This window comes from Desmodus rotundus, chromosome 6, assembly GCF_022682495.2.
Source record: "Desmodus rotundus isolate HL8 chromosome 6, HLdesRot8A.1, whole genome shotgun sequence".
In the NCBI taxonomy this organism is placed as follows: domain Eukaryota; kingdom Metazoa; phylum Chordata; class Mammalia; order Chiroptera; family Phyllostomidae; genus Desmodus; species Desmodus rotundus.
This window is the reverse complement of record NC_071392.1, coordinates 60,834,295-60,858,803: the sequence shown is the minus strand read 5'-3', so window position 1 is coordinate 60,858,803 and position 24,509 is coordinate 60,834,295. Positions and strand designations below refer to the sequence as shown.

The 24,509-nt window shown below is 33.5% G+C and overlaps 1 protein-coding gene across 2 annotated transcripts in view; it reads right to left on the bottom strand.

Annotated features, from left to right (window-relative positions):
• The window catches only part of FOXP2 (forkhead box P2), an 849,049-nt gene that overhangs the window by 191,260 nt on the left and 633,280 nt on the right, over nt 1-24,509 (bottom strand). For both annotated transcript variants that reach the window (XM_053926724.2, XM_071221693.1), the window contains one exon: nt 4,811-4,900. In XM_053926724.2, coding sequence (XP_053782699.1) covers nt 4,811-4,900 — 90 coding nt within the window. The remainder of the gene's footprint in view (nt 1-4,810; nt 4,901-24,509) is intronic.

Sequence of the window (24,509 nt, the reverse complement as noted above, 5' to 3'; positions counted from 1 at the left end):
GTTTTTAAATTTATGATACGAAAACTGTGTATTAGATTAACTGCTTATTTTTTTTGATAGAGAAAATTTAAATAACAAAAATCACCTTTAAAAAACCCTATCTTAGTTTCTGAATCTACTCAAACCCATATCACAAATTTTTCAGTTATGTTACTTTCTGTATTTGAAACAAAATATGTTCTGGCTTCTCTCTAATTCTTCTGTACTAGAAATCAGAAATCAATGTGGAAAAGGAAATATTCAAATTCATCCTTTACTACTATATAAATGGATTTTGATAATTTCCTAAAACATATTTATCAATGCCCAACTTTATATCCCAGAGAGGTATTTCTTTTCTTTACCTATATATTTTATACTTTATTGTTTTTTTCTTCCCCTAGAATATGAAATTTAGAAACATTAAATAGTTTACAGCAGAAGTCTCAGTTGTCTACTGATGTTTATTTAACCTTTTGGAATGAAGAATTATATCACAACCTTTTGTTGTAGATTATTACAGTAAATACATATATAAAATAATTTCTTGGTTAACTTAGAATTTTCCTAAAAGCAATTTATAAAATTATTTCAAGGCATTAAACAAAACAAACTTTCCTTAGATGTGATGCAAAGTGATACTTGCACAATGGTTTCCATACACATATAATTTAATTCCTTGATTCCAAAGCATTATTTTTGGCTATGATATGTTTTTAAAGTTTTTTGTAAGTGAAAACAAATAAATAAAAATAATCCTTAACTCATTAGCTAATATCGAACAAAGTACAGCTATTCTTGAAAAATTAAGATGCACATCACTTAAAAATGAAATAAATCTTTTACCAGAGAATATTATATTTTGTTTATCGGTTAGCCCAATGTCTATATTTTGGAAATGTTGAATGACTTCTTCAAGTTTATATGACTAGTTTGTGGCAGAGTCAGAATAAGACCCCTAGGTTTAATTCACTTTTGCTTTTTACTACTCCATTCTTGAACTAATTAACAGAATTAATTTTAAAATAATATTAATTACCTATTGGAAAAAATAACCTTATGTTAAATATTAACCTACAATGAAGGAAATGATTACAATGCTATACACTAATATTCATCTAAGATAGCAAAGCGATGGCATTTACCTTAAATTTACGTCTCTGCTCTGCACAGCTGTTGAAGAACCACAAGTCTGTCTCATGGCTGTAAATGTAACAAGAACAATAATGCGACCAATTTCATACCTAAACTAAATTAAGTAGATCTGTCATAGGCTAGAAAATGGATAATGTATTTTACAACATATGTTTAAATTACAGATTATGGAAGTGTGCATGTGTGAATATAAAATGTGTGTGCGTAGGGGGAATAAATGGTGATGGACGAAGTCTAGACTTAGGGTGGTGAACACACAACACAGTGTACTGATGATGTGTTCTAGAATTGTGCATCTGAAACCTGTATAATTTTGTTAACAAGTGTCACCCCCCATAAATTCAATAAAATGCAAAAGAAACAAATGTATGTGTGTTTGTGAACATGTATGTGTGAATTTACCCTTTTTAATCTGGAAGTTAGTCTCATGAGATTAAAATCATTACCTATTCTCTTTGGCTAACTTTCCTCATTATGGACCACTATGGGTATATGAAATCTAGGAAGTGCTAGGAGTAGATATAGATAAATAAACAAATTAAGGTGAGAGGCCATCTTCAGCCCTTATTATTAGGGTTTGTTATTCTGGGACACATAATAAGACTGTATAAAAAGAAATATCTGGTCACAGGTTAATATCAGCTCCTATTTGCATCACAATATATATTATTCATCAATATGTCATTAATAAATATATTTACTAATTGTCCCTAATTAATCGGTGTTTCAGGTAATGAATACATATGAAAATATGTTTCAAATATATTTATTCAGACATTATACATGAAAGTGAAATCACTACTATAATAGGTATTTAAGCTTGTTAAATCTGATCTTTTCTTTCCATTTTGGATTAACTATGCTACTATCTGTGCCATCTTTAGTACAAAAACATGAAAAAAATGTAATGAAAAAATAATAGACAAATACTATTCTGCTAGAAAGACTCTCTACCATGACCATGTCACACTTCAAATTTGTCCACCACTTTTCAACATTTGAAAGAAATTCAGTTGAGTATAAGTAACAAATATTGTTCTTGTGATTTGAGCCATCAAAACATTTTTCTAAAATCTGTATTTTCCTTTAAGCTATATGAAACAGTTCTCCATCAAATTTATATATTAAAATTAAAAACATATATTTCTTTTGGTCCTCTAACAATATATTATGCCTGATAAATCTATCATTAACATGATCTATTATTAACACTAAATGCCTTCAGTTATATCTTTTAATTCTAAAAGATAATCTACAACAACTTTATTATGAAAAATTGGTTAAACTCTTTGTTAAGTAGAAAAAAGAACTAGACTGAGAGAATCATAAAAGTTTTAAAGTTTTAATTTCATATGAAATAGTTATAATTTTAGTGAAAATATTCTACCCTCTTCTTTAACATAAGTGGCAAGTAGTGCCACTCACATTAAATTGTATTTGCAGAGGCAAAAAATAAGTATTACTGAATATTGTCCATTGACAACATGTGCAAGCTAGTATAAAATGCTACTAGGTTTTTATTAGATTTTTAATACAATCCCAGCATGTTTCCAGTTGCTAAACTTATCAAGTACTACAAAATACAAAAAATGTAGAATCACATTATACTAACTGTGGTATATATTTTGGTGAACAAATACATCTTCACTCATTATTCTAAATTCTCCTTAGAAACCAATTTTTCATTCTTATGATATTTTGGTATGAGATCCCATTATAATTATACAATAAGAATAAAATGCTAGAGTTTTATAATCTATACAATGTATATAAATTTATGTTAATATGAATCACAAAACACTAAATGTGACACAATAAACTATAGTAATAGCAACTAAAATTGTTAAAAGGTATTTATAAACTTTAAATCACCATTTTATGATAAAGATAACAAAATTGAGGATTTACACACAAAATTTTATTTATACAACATTTGGTACATGAACAACAATTTCTCACTTTGGAGTCCTTACTACTCCCATATTATTGTGTGTGTGTGTTTTCCACAAAAATTATGCAGGTTTTGGTTAAACAAAGTATCAAATTTTGCCTTCTAATATAACAAAAAGAGAAAATAGAAAAACTTAAACCCAAGCATATTTTCCTAGAGATATCGTGGTAGCCATCAATAAAGAAACTTCTAGTGGACTTAACTTTGGAGAGGAAGTTAGAACTATTTGGTCTAATTTGTCAGGAGACATAATAAAATAGAATTAGGAGAATATATAGTCTTTTTCAGATATTCAAAATAATACACTCTTTCCGACTTTTGGCATATGCTTGCCAGCATCTAAACCTCCTTTTTATACCAGCAAGAAAGCAAAATTCGTAGTTTGAAACCACAGTGAAGATAAACATTGCATTTGCTATCATCTGTGACTTCTTTGCAATTTTTCTTCTGTCATGTAAATGTATGGAGAGGCTCTCATGGAATCAGATAACTCAGTGGAAGTGCTCCAATCACCGTTATTACTTGAGGAAATGATGAGGAGGAAAATGCCTCACTACAGAATTACTGATTAGTTAAAACAAAAGAATGTGATATTTATTTATTTATTTATTTATTTTTCATTAAGATGGATCTTAAACTCAGGCTGATTTAACCTAACTCATTAGAAATCATGGCAGACATCTGTATTTTACCCTGTTAAAACATATGTCTTATCCCCCTTGGGGTTTGTTCCCAAGAATATATATTCTAACCTTAAATCTGTCTAGGGACATAAATTTAATCCAGTTTTTAACTAATAAGTAGTTCCTGGATTGTGTGTACCTCAGTAGCCTGTAATTCTCTGTCATAGAAACTAAGCTTCAGAAGTCCATTGTGCAATACTTAGTTACTAACATCTGGGAGTAAACCAAAAAATGAAAAGAGACAGCTAGGCCTAAAAATTTTTCAAGACAGATTTGTTAAAGCAAATGTTTACATTTTTTGAAAACTTGCTTATCTTTCAACAGAGCTGATGACCATTTTGAAAGATATTTTATGCAACTTCAGATACCTTGCAAATATTTTTTAAATGTAACCTAAAAACGTGTTTATTTCCTAGAAACAATGTCCTATGTATTTCTGTTAAGAATATAGAAAACAATGGTTATATTATATAATAAAACATTACTTTGAAATACATACATATTATTAGCTTCATAAGATGAACATAGTAGGTACAGCAAACTCCAGAATGTATTTTTATAACTGTAACAATATCAATAACTCCTTGGCAAATTCAGTTTTTCTGGCAACCTTGGAAGTGTTCTGCATTTATCACTAGATACAATTGTTGAAGGGTTGTCTGAGACTGTTTTGTTTCCTCCTAAACCATTTTACTATGATTTTCTTTTAAGAACGAAATTTCACACTTTACCTTTTTGTGAATAAAATTCCATTAAAATCCCAGAAAGGAGTTTATACAAAATTTTTTACATTTACATATACCAAATGCAGTTCCTACATACTTTTTGCAATAAGTGACCTTGTAAACTTTTGAAATCTATGCTAATAGAAAATTATTCCTTTCTCTATCAAGAAGATAGAGTGGCTTCTCTTTTCTAATTAAAATTTTCTACATATGCAAATATAATAATTTTCTGTATGTGTACAACTGGGCCTGCATTTCTGTTCATATTATAAACATGTTTTAAAATATGACCCTAAGGACAGGAATATTTTACCTACCTGGAGTGGCCTCTGCTTATCACTGCTCTTAGGAGATTTCAATCCACTTGTTTGCTGTTGTAAGAGAAGTTGTCTTGCTGCTTGGAGAGCCTAGAAGTAAAAAGGGAGGAACTTCTATATATTTTGTTAAAGGTAAATTAATGATTAATAATAGTAATAGTCTTCAGTGTATAAGAACCCCACTCTACTCTCCTCGCTCGAGAAAAACATTAAATAATCTTTTTCTTCTTATGTGAAAAAATGTACATAACACATATATATAACTTTATTTAAAGTCATTGAGATGGCTGCTACCCGGCAAGAAATAAAGTTAATTTGTTTAAAGTTCTTGCAAAGGAAAGAGTCACAAACTACATCAATAACCTCATTTCCACAAGGAACTTGTCTTTGAGTGTTCAACTAAAAGGCCCACTCCCTTTTAAATTATTATTCAATTTGCATTTTCATATTATAATTTTGAAGCAAAAGCAGTAAACTTCAAGTGTTACCAGAAGCTGTAATTAAATTTGACAAATCAACATCAGATTATCTTGAAAATGAATTAATAGGATTGTCACTAAAGATTTAAAACAGTTTTTTGTACTTACAATTCAAGGGGGAAACCTCTCCTTTGACAAAATAAAGTGAAGTTTTAATGCCAAATAAAAGTGAGTGGTTTTCATTTGCATTCTTAGCAAAATCAGAGAACAAAGAAATTACCACTCAACCAATCAGGTTTGTTTCTATGTGTGACCGAATACCAATCAAAATAGGTGTTTTCATTTATGTTTATGGTTTCCCTCCTACTCAGGAAAATAAAGCTGAACATAAGAAATTAATGTAAGCATTTAATTTACCAGAGGAGAGGTAGATTAGCAATTTGCAGTACTATATATACTTATATAAAAACTAGTGTTATAACAAAAATAAAACAAAACAAAATAAAAGAAAATAAAATAAAACACATATTGTGATGTTTTAAAGATAACAGTATAAACTAATTTAAAAAACTTTTTAAGAGCCTCAACTGTACAAACATATTTTTCTTTCAACTGAGTTCAATGAACAATAGTGATGAAATTTTTCAACACATAAAACTAAAATGCATCGCTGTTTTGTTTTGTTGTTCTCTGTTTTAAAATACTTGGTATAGTTTTCAAGATGGGGAAAACATTTTAGATCAAATTTCTTCTAGAATAATTTAGATTTTAACCTAAAAAAAAGTACAGTTTTGATTTGGAATCAATGATCTGGTTTTTAAGAGAGTTCCTAGTAACCATGGCAACAGTTGCTTTGACAAGATGTGCATATGGCATTACACTGCCAGCTGGTGTGAACAATGTTTGAACTACTGCATTGAGATGCTGAGCAAACAGAAAAAGTTGCCACGTCTTAACCCTCAGGGAAGGCAGTCATCCCCTGATCAATTATGAAAAGACAGAAAGGAGGGCTGCTACAGTCTGACTCCAAGCAAGTTTTCTAAAAAAGCAGGCGGACATAGAAGCCAAAGTAAACAAACTGAATGTACTAGCAGCATCTCCTAACAACATCGATTTGTCTTCCCATACAAGAGTCTGGCACAGTTTGTGAATCATACTTTTTGAAAACACACTAAAAAATATTCCTCTGTTTTTTAAATTGTTCAGGTAATTACAAGTCAACCTAAATGTTTCTATGGATGGAACATTCCAATGAACTCAGGCAAATTTATTATAAAATACGGTTGAATAAAAGGCCAAATAAAAATTAATTCCATAAATACTTTAATATCACAAAACTCAGTTTGAAATATTTCACTTGATAGTCCAAATAATGTAGCTTTCATTTTTAATCACAACTTAAAAACTAACTACAAATAATATTTTCAAATGGAAATTAGTATAGTGTGACTTAGGCTGTGTCAATGTGAAAGCATCAAAAAAAAAAATCAGTCAACTATTTTCCCCTTTGGTGCCAAACTCCATGTAGAGTTTGCCTAGTATTTGTCACATAATTGTTTTTCCCCTTTGAGTTCATTAGTTTATTTTGTACACATACAACCTTATTCAGTTTATGTTTAATTCTGTGATCATTTACTATTTGTAAAGGATTCTAACGAACATAGTTGAGAATCTTGAAGTCATGAAATCATCCAATCAGATCCCTTCATTTTAGTAAATGGGGAAAGTGAGGCCTAGAGTAATCAATAGTTTCCTGGCAGAGTGCATTCCAGTATGCCATAATGTCTCTATTCCATCAAAGGAACTGTTAGATGGAAATGAGTATAATTCTAGTAAAGGAGAACATGTGGCATCATCATGAATTATTTTTTTAACCTGTAAAGAGGGCATACCCATTTATCAGAACTTAAAAAAGGAAGCTACAATATAATCTTTTATGTTTTTAAATAGAACTATTACAGAATATATGTCATTTTATTGTTGTTTCCAACATCCTTGCCTTAGATTTCATCAGTTTACCAATACCTGAAGGAGCTGTAAAGTCTTGTGACAAACACTCCAATCATTTGACCAATGGAGTGAAGAATTAGTAATAAACTAAAGAATTCCAAAGTTGGAAAAAATGCCTTAGAAATCGTTTAGCCTACTTTTCACATTCTGTAGACAAATAATTGAAGAACCTATGATAACTTGATTAAAGTTAAAAGGCAGTGAACAGAATCTGGTCAAAAGCTCAGACTCTTGTCTGTCAAGCCTAAAACCCTACCCATTTCACTACCCTGTATTATATTCATTCAACTCAACCCAAATAGGTAACAAAATGGAATATGTAATGCCCAGTGACTACAGAAAGACACTAGAAAATTAGACATATTAGAATTGCATGTCATGAAACTATCACTAGACAAATGTGTACATGTGCACTGTTTTTAAAGGAGTAATAATAATAGAATACTACAAGATAGTTGGCTAGAACATACTTCTACTTTTAAAGTATGTTGTTTTCATATATACTTACATTGATCTTTAAAATGGTTAGAGATATTCTTTTCAATACAAATCCTCATGAAAAAGAACATCTTGCCTATTTCAACATTCTTTTTTTAGTAGTAGACACTGCTACAGCAAACATGAGAGGTAGGAGACCAAAAAGCAATTCCAGATCAGGAGTGATTAAAAACTCCTAAGCATAAACCCTGTCAGTGTGCATTCCAACCTCAGGCATCACATGACATTCCCCCCCCCATATTCTGGGTAACATTTTAGGACTTAATTTCAATAAACAATTGCTCAGACACATTTAGTTCATATTTATAATTTATTATCATAGTTACTCAAGAGTTGAAAGATTATGAGCAGAAATATTTCCATCAATATAAGGTATTACATGTAAAATTATATAAAATATTAATTTGAAAATCATTTGTCTGACTAAATTGGTAACTAGCAAAGTTAAATGCCAGGGCTATTCACAAAGTTCTGTGAGCCATTTAAGTATTTATAGAAATACTCTCTGTAAAAAAATTAATTTAGAACAAAAGGCAAAGGATGTTTCCAAATTTTTCTTTAATATTGTCCGAGTCTGATTCAAATGAATGATGAGAAAGAGGTTTCTAAGGCAGCCAAACCTATTTAGTTTCCAAAAACACATTTGTTTTGAACTGAGTGTACTTTACTTAATGAAGTCACCTAATTTTAGTAAAACTAAAGAAAATTAAGACATTAAAAAAATTGGAATCATCTGAAGACACCTGAAACACTAATTTGAAAGAATATATGCACCCCTACGTTCATTGCAGCATTATTTACAATTGCCAAGATTTGGAAGCAGCCCAAGTTTCCATCAGTAGATGAGTGGATGAGACAACTACGGGACATTTACGAAATGGAATACTAGTCAGCTGTAAAAAAGAAGAAAACTCTACCATTTGTGACAGCGTGAATGGATCTGGAGAACATTATGCTAAGTACAATAAGCCAGTCAGAAAACGACAAATGATTTCACCCCTATGTGGAATCTAATGAACAAACTAAATTAACAAGCAAAATAGAGAGAGACTCATAAACAGAGAGTAGGCTGATAGTTCTGCAGGGGTGGGGAGAAGAATTAGGGAGTGGAGGAATCCAACAAAAAAGAAAAAGGACTCAATGGACATGGACAAGAGTGTGATGATTGAGGGGGACAGGAAGAGGGTTGGGTGGAAGTCAAAGAGGTTATAGGGGGATAAATGATAATGGAAAAAATATAACAAAAATAAACAAAAAATACATACATTGGCAACCACACACAAAAAAAATATAAAGAGGGAAATACACATTTGTCATTTAAATAATATTTTGAGGGCTCATCTGATAGATAACAATAATCTCATGACAGTAATATTTTGTATTCTCTTCACAGAGTGTTCAATGACAATTAATATATGTGAGTTTGTTTGCTTCAAGACAAGTTTCCAGTCCCCATTTTGAGTGGTACTAAATTCATGAATTTCTGAAAAAATCCTTACCTGGACTTTGTTATGTATCATACTATATCATTAACAAATAAACTAATTTCCTAAATAAATGTATTTCTAATGATAGTCTGAAAATACATTGAAATCATATTAAATTAAATATTTTGAAAAGATGAATAAAACATCTGTATAATAGATTAAAGATATATTTTTTGTTAGGCTGCAAAGGTGTGGAAATGCATGTTTTACATAATTCAGTGCATTTTTCTCTAAAATATTTGTAACACCATTCGTAATAGTTACTGTATAATTTCAAATAAATCAAACTTTGTAAAGAAATAGAAAGTTCAAGCATATTATCTTACTACAGTAGCAGTAACTTTATGCTAGTTATAAATCTCATAGAAAGAGTAATTCTAATAAGTAGGTTATTATGAGAATTAAGAGTGAAAAAACCTTTGTAACTTGTCAGATTAATACATTTTTTTCTTCCTGAAGAACATTGAAAACTTTACTTTTTTCCTCTTGAAAACACAGAAGTAAAATTGGTTGAGAAGAGCTTAGAAAAAGCCAGTGAAACCAAAAATGTTGAGTATTATAAGGTTTATAAATAACTTTTTTTTCAAAGCAAATATATATATATATGGAAAAAACAGACATCACTTATATTTCTCCTCATAAAAATAAGAATGCTTAACCTATCAGCCTGTTGCATCTGAGACATTAAAATGAAAAATGACATCTATACCCATTAATATCTTCAATGTATAAACAGCACAGCATGACACATTCTTGAGAGCTGAAGGCTACAAAATCTCTCTGAAACATAAATAACAAAGCACTCAGAAGCATATTTGATGTTGATATTCATCTCTGAGATAAACACTGCTGCCTAGGCTCTTATGAAAATAGATGGAGCCCAAATGGATCTTCTGTAATTGGTTTCAGATAGCAAGGTTAGAAGAAATATGATACAAGAAATGATTATATGGAACAGGCAAAACAAAAATGTTTACACAGTCACTCTTGGTAGTTATACTATCAAGTGGCATGTATGTTGCAGATAACCAGAACAAAAAAAAAATTGCCAGCAGTACATCCAGAATTTTGCTTTTCATACTCACACATCACATCTTTAACATGTTACTTTAAATACTGAACATAAAATAAGCTTTCAAACAACTGCAATTTCTAATTATTTTCACAAGTGCAGTAGCTAAAACAATATATTCACATCCTTCCACAAAGGATATAAATTCCTATTCTGTTTGGCTTTTCTTCATATTATGTTCCCACAAAAGAGAATATACTGATAAATGTAATCAGAAGTCTCATAATGATATTTATTAGAAAAAAATAATCACCTAATTGTCATAACCTATTTTCAAACAGCAATCCATCAGAGTGAAATTATGTACCCGTAGCTATTGACCTTTCATTTTATCATACCTCATACCCAATTAGACCAAATTTGTTGGGAATAAAAGCAAATTACTGGAAAATATTTTTGAAAACATTTTTTACAGTGTTTTTCACATAAAGTTAAAGAATATATGTATGGCTGCATGGTTTTTATATTGTAAACCACTATGGAGGCCAAATTGAGAACCTAAGATAATTTATGTTAGGGTACTATAATAAGAGTGAGAAAAACATTGTAAAATTTCCTATTTACCATTCACATGTGTGGCTTAGCATTCATGAAGTAAATTCAAAGCAGAGGCAATCAAGATATTGAATACGAAATGGAATGGATCCTCAAGTCATCCTCAAAAGCTCTAACAAAGCCCTCAAGGTTCAAGACCAAACCCAGTACTCAGTGTATTCTAGTATGGCTTCAAATTTCCAGATGAGCACAGAAACCCTTCCACAAAATAAGCCTGTGAGTTAACTAATGGCTAAGACAGGTTTTGTTTTTTTCAGGTCTAGAATTATACACTCAGTTTAAGGGGATAAACACATTCTCCTTCTCAGAGCTTGCATTCTACAGGTTACAGAAAATAATATTAACTAGCATGGTATTCATCTCTCTATTTTCTTCATTATTCTCCTAATGATAATGAATTGCAAATAGAATACTTATAAGAAAGTTAATGTAATCTATAACAATAATAAACATAATTCTTGGATAGAATTAAAGAGTTCTATCCAACTTGAAAAGTACCAAGTACAAAAGGTAACTGATTTTATTAAATTGGAACTAATTTTATTAAAACTAAAATTTTTACAATATCTCTTTTTTATGGTACAGGTTCCAGAAATGACAATGGTTTATATGAAATTCCTCCTTTAGTTTTCTTTCTGCTATAAAATATTTTATATTTTTCCCAAACATACTTTGACTTTACTTTTTGTTTTTCAAATACTTTAACAGATATTTTTCTCATTATGAGCCAATATCATTTTTTTTGTTTTTATATGGATTGAGTATTCATTACAGCTATAGTGTTATAATTTAAATTGACATATTAGATATTAACTGAAAATATATGCTACTAAATTGCAATATCTGCAAGTATGTAAATCTTACATTGCTGGATTTATCCTGCAATTATAAGATTGAAAAGAGGTAGCATTTGGAAAATTATTCATAAGAATAAAATATATCAAAACTTACTTGTAACTAAATTTTTTTGCAAATATGACCCAGGTACCAAGCAAAGAACTAAGTATTATACATTTGTGTAGATAGAGTGGTGATATGACATTGCTTTTAGCCTCAAAGAGCTTACCATCCATTAAGAAACATCCAATTGAATGTCAAGAGGCCATAAAATATTTAAAGATATTTCAGGGGGTTATAAGTAGAAAAATATTTTTAGTTGGGAAGCTCAGATAAATTTTTATGGGGAAAAATATTTGGGCAGAACTTACATGAGAAATAGTTCACCTTGTGGAGATGGCATAATTTAGCCATGTCAAGTAGAACCAAAGAATATGTGGGGTCAAAAACAATGAAAAGAAAATAACTGATCTTTGATAGAACATGTTCTCAGTGTAGGAGCTAGTGAAACACCATAGGAAGGTTGGTTGGTCAGAGCTAATTATGAGTATAACTAAACAATAAGTGGCAAAGGGTCCTGATACTATATAACAGGTATAAGCAAATGTTGATGAATCTGAAAATGATGGGATAAGCTTGGCCAGGTCAATACTGAAGTCATGCTGTGAAGAATAGATGAGAAGTGATGAAGAGAGTGAGAAAAGATATCAGGTAGAAAGACCAATAGAAAGGTATGTGCAGCTGTCCAAGTAAGAGATAATAAGGATAATAAGAATTACTTTAGTTGAATATAGAAATTTAAAAAAGGAATGTAAAAGTAGAAATGGCAGAGCTTAGTAACTGAGTATAGAGTAAAGTCTAGGATGGACTAATGATGACTTCAAAATTTTAAGTCAAGGGTAACTGAGAGAATAGCTGTGCCACTTTTAGAAAGGGGGAAATAAGATTACAAAACATGGGTTTTGGAAGGAGGATTGACACTGTTTACCTTCTGACAGGAAAATCAAGAGTTTTCTTTAGTACCTAGTAATACAATGGACGGAGTGAGGTTAATCAGGCTGATAAAGGATTCCTGAAAGTAAGACATTAGATAGTAATTAAGACAAAGGGAGAATATTAGGTTACTGATAAAAATTAAAAAAAAAAAAACACCGAGAGAGGAAAGACTCAGGGCCAAAATTTGAGTAATATCTACATTTGTTGAGAAGCCATGAGGCAATAGTGAGAAAGGAAGACAATGAATGGAAAGGAGAGCATACTAATTGAAGTCACACACACACACACACACAAACCCTCTGGAAAATGCTGAATTTAGAATTACAGTGTGAGCCAACAATTCCATTCCTTGGTATATACCCAAAAGAAATTAAAAAAAAAATGTCCACACAAAACAGTTGTACATAACAGCTTTGCTCCTAATAACCAAAAGGTAAAAACAACCATCAACTGATGAATGAATCAATAAACAAAATGTGGTCTCTTCATAGAGTGGAGTTTTATCCTACCATAAAAGAGAATGAAGTACTGATATATTCTACAACATGGATGGACTCTGAAAATATGATGTTTAGTGAAATAAGTTAGTCATAAAGACCACGTATTATATAATTCATTTAAATGAAATGCCCATAACAGCCAAATCCATAGAGACAAAAAATAAATTAGTGGTTGTCTGTAGCTGGGGGGAGGGGGGAATGGGGAGTGACTAGAAATGATATGGAGTTTCTTTGAGTGTGGTAAAAATTATCTGAAATTAGATGGTGGTGAAGGTTGAAAAGCCTTGTGAATAAACAAACAAAAAATAAAACACTGAATTACATACTTTGAAAGGATACATGTTATGGTATGTAAGTTATGCCTCATTAAAGGTGTTAAAGATTTAAATAAAAGAATTGTGATGTCAATTTTATCTCAATAGAGCTGGGGCAGAAAGGAAATAAAAATGTTGAAAAAAATATGTAGAAAAATGTGTTCTCAAACACCAAAAACTCAGAGGCTAATGAAAGTTCTTGTTGATCTGATAATTTTCATGACCTGTCAGATACGAATTTCTGCAGAGTATTGGATTAGAAATTAGATTGCATGAAGTTACTGGGGAATAAATGGAGGCAGACCTTTGCCATGAGTGCAAACAATTCTTCTGATAAATTCTGTGGAGACCAAAATAAAACAAAACTATAGTTTGAGAGCTTTTGTTTGTTTGTTGTATTACATAAAGAAAACCTGATAATGAGCCAATAGATAAGGAAAACCACAAGCTGTAATAGGATAAGAGAATTGAGAAAGTCACTAGAGGGCTTGTACAGGGGCCAAATACAGCAGCTGGAGTAAGTGAAAGCTTCACAGGGAAAAGAAATATCATTCTCTGAGGCAATCTGAAGGGTGAATAGGTAACTTTGCCATGAAGATATAAGAAGAGGAGAGTGTTCATACTGATGGTCTCAATTCAGACAGTCAAAAAAATGTGGATATCTATTAAGAATGAAAGATTAGAATTGCTGAAGAAAAAAAAAGTGAAGAAGATTACCTATCATTGGTCTGAGAAATATAGCTGGTACAGTAAAAACTGATATTTAAAATGTTACAGTATGAAATGTGCTTCAGCAGTCATTGATGACATGTAGATATATGAATGTCTTCTGGAATGTTGCCTCCAGAACTAAATTAGGAACTACCTACTTTTCCACTGCTGTAATTTGACATCATCACTACTCAGTCAGTGTCTTTTTAAACTTTTAACCTGGCTAAAATGCCTGGTACCTCCAATTATATCAACTATAAGAGAATGAGTCACTTATAATATATTCATATAGTATGGTATTTTGCATTCTGAAAAATGAATATATTTAGTTTTTAAATGACAGCAAAACCAACAAACAAGCAAACCATATATGTGATGTTGCTACTATTGGAATAACCAACTATTCAAAAACTTTCATTTGCAACTAGGAGAAAAAGCATGATGTAGTGGTAGTGACCAGATTTCAGAAGACATCGTTCTATCTATTATTAGTTGAGGAACTTGGACTACTTAATCACACTAAAGCCTTAATTTTCTTGTCTATTAAATGCTGTTATTAATATTTATCTTTGCCTACAGGTAATTGGTGAATCAGAGCAGATAATGTATTTGAAAATATTTTAAAAGTTAAAGTATAAAGTAGCTACATTTAAAATGAAGACTTTAGAAATTACTACATGAAGGGAAACCCTAAAAAATTAATTTATTTTTAAAAATTGTGTATATTTTCTTACATGTTTAAACTTCACTCACCTTCAAAGTACTCTCCATTTTATGCAATACACCTATCAAGATGTTTTTTCCACTGCTAAAAACAGTTTTTGAACTCATTGATTTTGATGTGTTTTAGTGCTTCTGCCATTTTATTTTGTTTCACCTCTTCCACATAGGCAAGGCATTCCCTTTGAGGAATTATTCATTGGGGAAATAAAAAAGAAAAGTTGCTTGGGGCGAGATCGGGTGAATAGGGAGTTTAGGGAACAGGGGTTATGTCATTTTTGGTCAAAAACTGCTGAACACTTAGTGTGGTGTGGGCAGGTGTGCTCACAAATCACCCATCATGATATGGGCAAAGGCATGAAAATTTTGTCTTCAAGAAAAAAAATTCACTGAAGCCAAACTCAGCCTCTCACATCAATGCCAGCTGGTACACTGATATAGATGGGTTCCTAGAACACTCACCTGGGGTTGGGGGGAAGGCCTGTACTACAAGGTTCCTGTCCTCCTGAAAATAATTCATGTTTTGGGGGGCTACCCCATCATGTATAATTCCTCCAGTGGATATAAATTCTTCCATGTATTGACTACTGGTCATTTGATACTGACTTCCGATTTTTAGCTCTATAGTGACTTTGCTAAATAGATATATACATTTTAACTAATGGGACTAGCATATTATAATTCCTGAAATTTACTTCAATATTTATTTAGTTCTCCACAATCTATTCAAGGAGAAAAATGCCCCAATGGATAGGGAGATTATCTTAATAGCATTATGTTCTATCATACTTTACAACGTTGTATTTTAATCTCCTTTTGATACAGGATCATAACAAACTAGGAAAATTCCTTGTCAAGTGGAATAGGAAAACTGAGGAAGATAGCTAAATGCAATGGCCAGCCAAGCAATTTACAGTCAGGAGCAAATGGTCAGCACCTGGCAAAGAAGAAAACTGGGAAAACAAGGACCTCACCCTTAGAGGTAAACTTTCTTCCCCTGGCCTTTCTCTCCCCTGGAGCTTACATCTAGGCCTCAGTTGTATTTCAGCAACAGGTCCAGAAAAGCAGCAAAACCAGGTGGGCACCAGGACCAACTGCAATGACTAAAGACCCCCTTTCCGGTCACTAACCAATCAGTGGAGACCATGAGTCTGAAAGGGCACATTGGTCTGAAGAACTGATGAATATTCTATTGAAACCCTTCCCTGAGACCTCCCCTAAGATTCCTGCCTTAAGATGAAGGACCCAACATTCACACTCTCCCTCTGGGGAGCAGCCTGCACCATTCCCTTTCTGCTCTCTTTTGCCCACTTCTTTTCCCACGCACCTCCAAAACTCTAAGGCAAAGAGCAATGGCAGCTTGTCCCAGGCTAATTCTCTGAACCTGTCCCAAGGCCCTCTTTTCTCTGACTTCCCAGTGAGCTAAGGGAGCCCAGCCTTGGCCCTCATGTTGCTACTTCTATGCTAAGTCCTTCCTTGTTTACCTGTCCCCAGCTTTAATAAATGTATCCTCATAGTCACCTGGACTTCTGTTGTGAAAAGTTTCCTACATGAAATCAAGAACCCACACACTACAGCTAGCCCTAGGCAGATCCACGGAGGGCCAGGCCTCTGCCCAGTAACACTATGATACTGAGTGAGAGTTTGTAACTTCATGAATGTACTGGTAAGCTGCACCCCTCTCCTCCTCAGGTCACCATTACCACATCTGCATGAATATACATATATACTATATACCCTAGATAAGGAAATGCCTGTCCACAAGGATCTGTTAATATAGTAAGGAAGACAAAAGTATATTCAGTATCACCATAGTGCAATGCAGAAATGTGTTGCATTCTATTTAAAGGAAGTACAAAAAGTGGCTATGGAGATTCAGCAAAAACAAAGAAACAAAATAAACACAAAGAATATTTATTAAGTGTTCATTATATGCCAGCTATAGCTCTAAATCCTAGACATCTATTTCATTTCACTCTCAAAACACTCTCCTTTATCATAAATGTATAAACTGAAGCTCAGAGTATTTAGGCTATATGTCCAAGCTGTTTCACATATCCTTGAAATAGCATAAGAGATTTGAACAACCCTCTGGGTGACTTTGAATTTCATGCCCTTTCCACAAGGAGTAATCAAGAAAAGTATCATTAAAGAGACTTTTATACAGTAAAAGACCTAAGTAAAAAAAATTCTTGGATAATAAAGAAAACAAATTCTGAGTCACTAATAATATTACTTGTTATGCCAACTAAAACAATATAAAGAATTCCAAAATCTTCTTGAAATCATTTTATTCCCCTTATTTTTCATGAGGAGAATTAGACATACAAGTTTATATACTAAGGCAATTTACTATCCTTACAAAATAGTGCCTTTGAAGTTATTAAGCACTTGATTCAGGATGCTGTTTATAGATAGGAAACCAATATTGAAGATGATAATTTTTAATTATTACATTCTATCACAACAAAACACATAATAATGTCATTTGTTAATAAGCATTAAATAATCTAGTAAGTCCTGATGAATTTATAAATAGGGTTGCCGGATAAACTACAGGATGCCCAATTAAATTCCTATTTATTTGTATTTTTGCTTGCTAAATCTGGCAATCCTATCCAAAAAAATTTTAAAAAGCATGTATTGCCAAGATTTTTTTTATTCTGAGTTTTTCATTTAAAGGTAAATATTATTCATCTCATCAGTGGAAATGTCTTCTTAATCCTGATGAATAATGTCATCTTACTTATGTTTTTCAGGCTAGTAAGAGAAGAGGCTTAGGCTGCTTTCCTGTGAGAAAGAATATTCATGTGTCTAGAAGTGCACAGCAAAAGGGTGAGGTGGATCTCTGCCAAAGAAAAGTAAGTGTAAAACTTATTGAAAAAGCCAGACTGAAAAAGCAGAGGAAAAGTTCCTTTTAGAGTTAATACTCTAGCCTCCTGCAATTGAGACACAGATGAGAAAAATGCAAAACTTTCTTTGTTCATCCTCCCCTCAGCAAGGATGAGATTCTGTAGCCAATAACCCTGAAGTAAAGATTATAACCCTGCCTGACATCAAGGGGAGGAGATACTACAGCAGATCTAAATGAAAGATCCTTGAGGCAGAGAACCTCTGTTTAAGTAATCCAGCAGCTACCTACACCAGTCCCAGAGGAGGAAAGAGATGGTGGGAACAAAATCATTTGAGAAGAGTCCTTGATTAGTTCAGGTGCAGACACTGTGGGTTCAGAACCTCTAAAAGAAAGATAGTAAAGCTTAACTTAGAGTCTTCTTAGAAACCAAATAGTAAAGTTGCCAGAAGCTTCAGAAATTCCAAGTTCTAATCCCAGCACCAGTCCAAGTTTCTTTATGACCTCATACCAATCAATGAAGAACTCAGAATAAATTCCTCGTTTCCAGTTGAAAATTTACTAGTCTAAAGAGTGAAACATAAAACTCATTGAAGAGAGGAAATACTAACCAATTGCTAATAACACACTATAATTATTCAAAAATGTTGATTGAATGGAGGTAAAAGTCCTCTATTTATATTAAAGTGGATTATATTAGGCTATGCTATTCAGAATGTAAATAATTAAGCACACATACGCATCTGTAATACATTTTAAAACTAATGAGCAAAGACAGATTTTAGAGATCTTTGGCAAATTCACTTTATATTTTTTTATTTTTATTGAATTTATTGGGGTTACAGTGGTTAGTAAAATTATATAGGTTTAAGGGGTACAATTCTGTAATACAACACCTATGTACTTGTGTTGTGTGTTTACCACCTCAAGCAAGTCATGTCTCTTTCCATCACCATTTAACCTCTCGTCCCCCATTCCCCTTTCCCTCTAGCAATGACCATATGCATGTTTCTTTATGAGTTTTTTTTATTTTTCTGCTTGATCACTTTTTTCACCCAGCCCCACTACACCCTCCCCTCTGACATCTCTCAGTCTGACTCTGTATCCATACATCTTTTTCTGTTTTGTTTGTTTATTTTGTTCACTAGATTCACTAGATTTTACATATAAGTAAAATCATTTGGTGTTTGTCTTTCTCCCACTGGCTTACTTCAGTTAGCATACTATTCCTCAGGTTCTTTCATTTTGCTGCAAATGGTACAATTTCCTTCTTTTTTATGGCTGAGTAGTATTCTATTGTGCTAATGTCCCACAGCTTTTTTTATCCTCTGATCTAATGATGGGCACTTGGGCCACTTGCAGATCTTGGCTATTGTAAATAATGCTGCAATGAACATAGGGCTGCATATATTCTTTCAAATTAGTGTTTTTAGTGTTTTGGGTTAAGATCTCAGAAGTAGAACTGCTGGGTAATGAGGCAATTCCATTTTTAATTTTTGAGGTAATTCCGTACTGTTTTCCACAGTGGCTGCACAAATCGTCCTTCCCATCAACAGTTCACGAGGGTTCCCTTTTCTCCACATCCTTGCAAACATTTGCTTTTGTTCATTTATTGATAATAGCCATTCCGACAAGTGTAAGGTGATATTTCATTGTGCTTTTAATGTGTATTTCTCTCATGATTAATGATGTTCAGTGTCTTTTCACATGTCTATTGTCCAACTGTATTTCCTTTGTGGAGAAGTGCCTATTCAGGTTCTTTACCCATTTATTAATTGGATTATTTGTTTTTTGGTGCTGAGTTTTATAAATTCTTTATTAAAATATCCATACTACCACCATGAGCTTACACTATACATAAAAATAAACTCAAGATGGATAAAAGACTTAAATATCAGTTGTGACAACAAAGAAGTCCTAGAGGAGAACATAGGCAGGAAAATTTCAGATATTCAACACAGCAATATTTTCATTGATATGTCCCCTAGAGCAAGGCTTATGAAGTAATGAATAAAGAAATGTGACTACATCAAATTAATAAGCTTCTGCATGGCTAAGTAAAACATCATCGAAATGAAAAGGGAACCAACCGTATGGGAAAACATATTTGCTAATGGTACCTCAGACAAGGGTTAGATCTCCAAAATATATAAGGAACTCTCATGACTCCACACCAGGAAGACAAAATTAAAAAATGGGCAAAGGACCTGAACAGACACTTCTCCAAGAAGGACATACAGAGGATCCAAAGACATATGCAAGGATGCTCAGCATCATCAGCCATCAGAGAGATGCAAATTAAAACCACAATGAGATACCACTTCACAATGATCAGAATGTCCATCACAAACAAATCAACAAACAACAAGTGTTGGAGAGGCTGTGGAGAAAAGGGAACCTTAGTGAACTGTTGGTGGGAATGCAGACAGACTAGTGTAGCCGCTGGGGAAAACAGTATGGAATTTCCTCAAAAAACTAAAAATGGAACTACCTTTTGACCCAGAGATTCCACTGCTGGGACTATACCCTATAAACCCTGAAACACCAAATCAAAAGAACCTCTGCACCCCAATGTTCATAGCAGTACTATTTGCAATAGCCTAGTGCTGGAAACAGTCTAAGTGCCCATGAGTAAATGAGTGGATCCAAAAACTATAGTACATTTACACAGTGGAATACTATGCAGCAGAAAGAACAAACTTCTACTGTTCACAGCAACATGGATGGAACTGGAGAGTGTTATGCTAAGTGAAATAAGACATGGGGTGAAAGACAAATACCATATGATCTCAACTATAAGTGGAACCTAATCAACAAAACAAACAAGTGAGCAAAATAGAACCAGAGACATGGAAATAAAGAACAAATTGCCCTGAGGGGAGGAGGGAGTGGGATAATAGGCAAAAGAAGGAGAAGGGTCAAGGAACATTTATAAAGGACACATGGAGAAATACAACGGAGGAGGGAGGATTAAATGTGGGAGGTGAGGGATGGGTAGGGGAGGGGAAAGTAATGGGGGAAAATGGGGACAACTGTAATTGAACAACAATAACATTTTTTAAAAATGTCTATACTACCCAAAGCAATCTACAGATTCAGGGCAATTCCTATAAAGATACCAAGGGTGTAGGACTTCCAGCCAAGATGAATGTGTAGTTAGACACATTGTGCCTCCTCCCACAAGCACAACCAAAAGAAGGACAACAAATTTAAAAACAAAAAACAACCAGAACTGACAGAAAATCGAACCATATGGAAGTCCGACAACCAAGGAGTTAAAGAAGAAACATTCATCCAGACCAGTAGGAGGGGAGGAGACAGCCAGTGGGGCAGAGAGGACTCGTGTCAAGGTAGTGGCTGGAGGACCGGGGTGGGTACGGCAGTGGCTGGCAGACCAGGCGAGGCAGTGGCTTACAGATTGGGCAGTCTCACATTCCTGTGCAGGTAAACCAGGAGGAACAACTAGAGAGTGAGATAGACTGTGCAATCCAGGGTTCCAGTTTGGGGAAATAAAGCCTCAAAACCTCTGACTAAAAAACTTGTGGAGGTTGAGGCGGTGGGAGAAACTCCCAGTCTCATAAGAGAGTTTGTTGGAGAGACCCACAGGGTCCTAGAATGTACACAAACCCACTCACCCAGGAATCAGCACCAGTATGCCCCAATTTGCTTGGGGGGTAGCAGGGGAAGTGACTGAAAGCTGGTAGAGAGCTGAGCAAGTGGCACTGTTGCTTCTCAGTCCCCTCCCCCACATACAGCATTATAAGGCAGCAATGTGTGTTGCCCCACCCTGGTGAACACCTAAAGCTCCACCCCTTACTACATAACAGGTGTGCCAAGACAAAAAAAAAAAAAAAAGCCCAAAGGAAAGAACAGTTCAAAGTTCCAGAAAAACTACAATTAAGCAACGAAGAGATAGCTAACCTATCAGATGTACAGTTCAAAACACTGGTTATCAAGATGCTCCGGAAACTCACTGGGTACTTCAACAGCATAAAAAGGACGCAGGCAGCAATGAAGGTTGCATTATGTGAAATAAAGAAAAATCTACAGGGAACCAACAGTGAATGGAAGGAAACCAGGACTCAAATCAATGGTTTGGAGCAGAAGGAAGAAGGAAACATTCAACCAGAACAGAGTGAAGAAACAAGAATTCAAAAAAAAAAGGTGTCCTTAGCAACCTCCAGGACATCTTTAAATGTTCCAACATCCGAATCATAGTGGTGCCAGAAGAGGAGGAAGAGCATAATTTGAAAGCTTATTTGAAAAAATAATGAAGGAGAACTTCCCCAATCTGGCAAAGGAAATAGACTTGCAGGAAGTCCAGGAAGCTCAGAGAGTCCCAAAGAAGCTGGACCCAAGGAGGAACACACCCAGGCACATCATAATTACATTCCCCAAGATTAAAGATAAGGAGAGAATCTTAAAAGCAGTAAGAGGAAAGGAGGAGGCAGTTATCTACAAAGGAGTTTCTATAAGACTATGAGCTGATCTCTCAAAAGAAACCTTGCAGGCAAGAAGGGGCTGGAAAGAAGTATTCCAAGTCATGAAAGGCAAGGGCCTACATCCAAGATTACTGTATCCAGCAAAGCTATCATTTAGAGTGGAAGAGCAGATAAAGTGCTTCCCAGATAAGGTTAAGTTGAAGGAGTTCATCATCACGGAGGCCTTATTATATGAAATGTTAAAGGGACTTATCTAAGAAAAAGAAGATAAAAAATATGAACACTAAAATAACAGCAAACTCACAGCTATTAACAATTAACCAAAAACAAACAAACAAACAAAAAACAAGCAAACAACTAGAACAGGAACAGAATCACAGTAATGGAGATCACATGAAGGGGGAATGGGAGGGGGAGATGGGGGAAAAGGTACAGAGAATAAGTAGCATAAATGGTAGGTAGAAAATAGACAGGGGGAAGTTAAAAATAGTATAGGAAATGTGGAAGCCAAAGAACTTATATGTATGACCCATGGACATGAACTAAAGGGGGGGAATGTGGGTGGGAGGAGGTGTGCAGGGTGGAGGGGAATAAAGAGGGGAAAATGGGACAACTGTAATAGCATAATTAATAAAATATATTAAAATTAAAAAATAAAATAAAGTAATTTTAAAAAAGAGATAAGATACCAAGGGTGTATTTCACAGAAATAAAACAAATATTATAAAAATTCATATGAAACCACCAAAAACCCACAGCAGTTTTGAGAAAGAAGAACAAAGTTGGAGGAATCACACTACCTGATATCAAACTAACCCTGCAAGGCCATAGTAATCGAAACAGCATGGTATTGGCACACAAACAGACATATAGATCAATGAAACCAAATAGAGAGCTCAGAAAGAAACCCACACTTTTATGGTTAAAATTTGACAAAGAAGTAAGAACATACGAGGGATAATGATAGTCTATTCGGTCAATGGTATTGGGAAAATTGGACAGATAGGTGCAAAAATATGAAAGTAGATCACCTTCTTACACCATACACAAAAATAAACTCAATAGATTAAAGACTTAAAAGTTAGACTCAAAACTATAGAAATTCTATAAGAAAACATAGGCAGAAAAATCTCAGATATTCTTGTAGCAATGTTTTTGATATATCTCCTTGGGCAAGGGAAACAAACAAACAAACAAAAAAACAAATAGTACTACATCAAACTAAAAATTTTGCACATTAAAGGAAACTATCAACAAAATGAAAAGACAAACCACTGAATAGGAGAAATATTTACCAATGATATATCTAAAAAGGGATTAATATCCAAATTCATTTTAGAGAGGAAACTGGAGTTTTTCCATTTTATGTTCCAGCTATTTTGAATCTTAGATTAGATTATCTTAAGCTTATTAAGTGGTAAATTGTAGTCATTAACATTATACGAGAGGAGACCCCCCCCAAAACCAGAATTCACTAATAAAAATTGTGTATTTATTCTTACATATTTAAATTTCCATCACCATCAAAGCACTCTCCATTTGATGCAATATATCTACGAAGACTTTTTTCCACTGCTTTAAACAGTTTTTGAACTTGTTTATTTTGATGTCTTTTAGTGCTTCTGCCTTTTTTGTTTCACCTCTTCCACACTGGCAGAACATTTCCCTTTGAGGACTTTTTTTTATCAAGGGAAACAAAAGAGTCTCTCTGGGCAAGATCATGTGAGTGTGGGAGGTTGTAAACGGGAGTCCTGCTCTGGTCAAAAACTGCTGGACACTCGGCAAGTGTACTCCTAAATCACCCATCATGAAAAGGGCAAAAACATTGAAAGAGTCTTCAAAAAATGTTCACTGAAGCCAAATGCAACCTCTCACAACAATGCCAGCTGCTATACTGATACAGATGAGTTCCTAGAACACTCACTTAGTGAGAGAAGCCTGTACTATATGAGGCCTGCCTTCCAGAAGATAATTTCCAGTTTTTTTAGGTCACCCTTCATACATTGCATAAAAACGCTCTTTTGAATAAACTAAACTAAACTAAAATAGATTAGATAAGAAAAGATAAGATAAAATAAAATGCAAATGATTGGTGATAATAATCATCACACTCATACATCCATAATTATACATCTATGTAACTTTTATGGGGTCTTCTGGGCTTTTGTTCTAAATATTTTCTCAAGTACCCACAGTTTTTATTATTTTTTCTACCTTTGCCTGAGGAAATTTTTTTTCATTGCTTTTAGAAAGTAAAACTGTCACTGTTGGCAGATGACTTGATAGT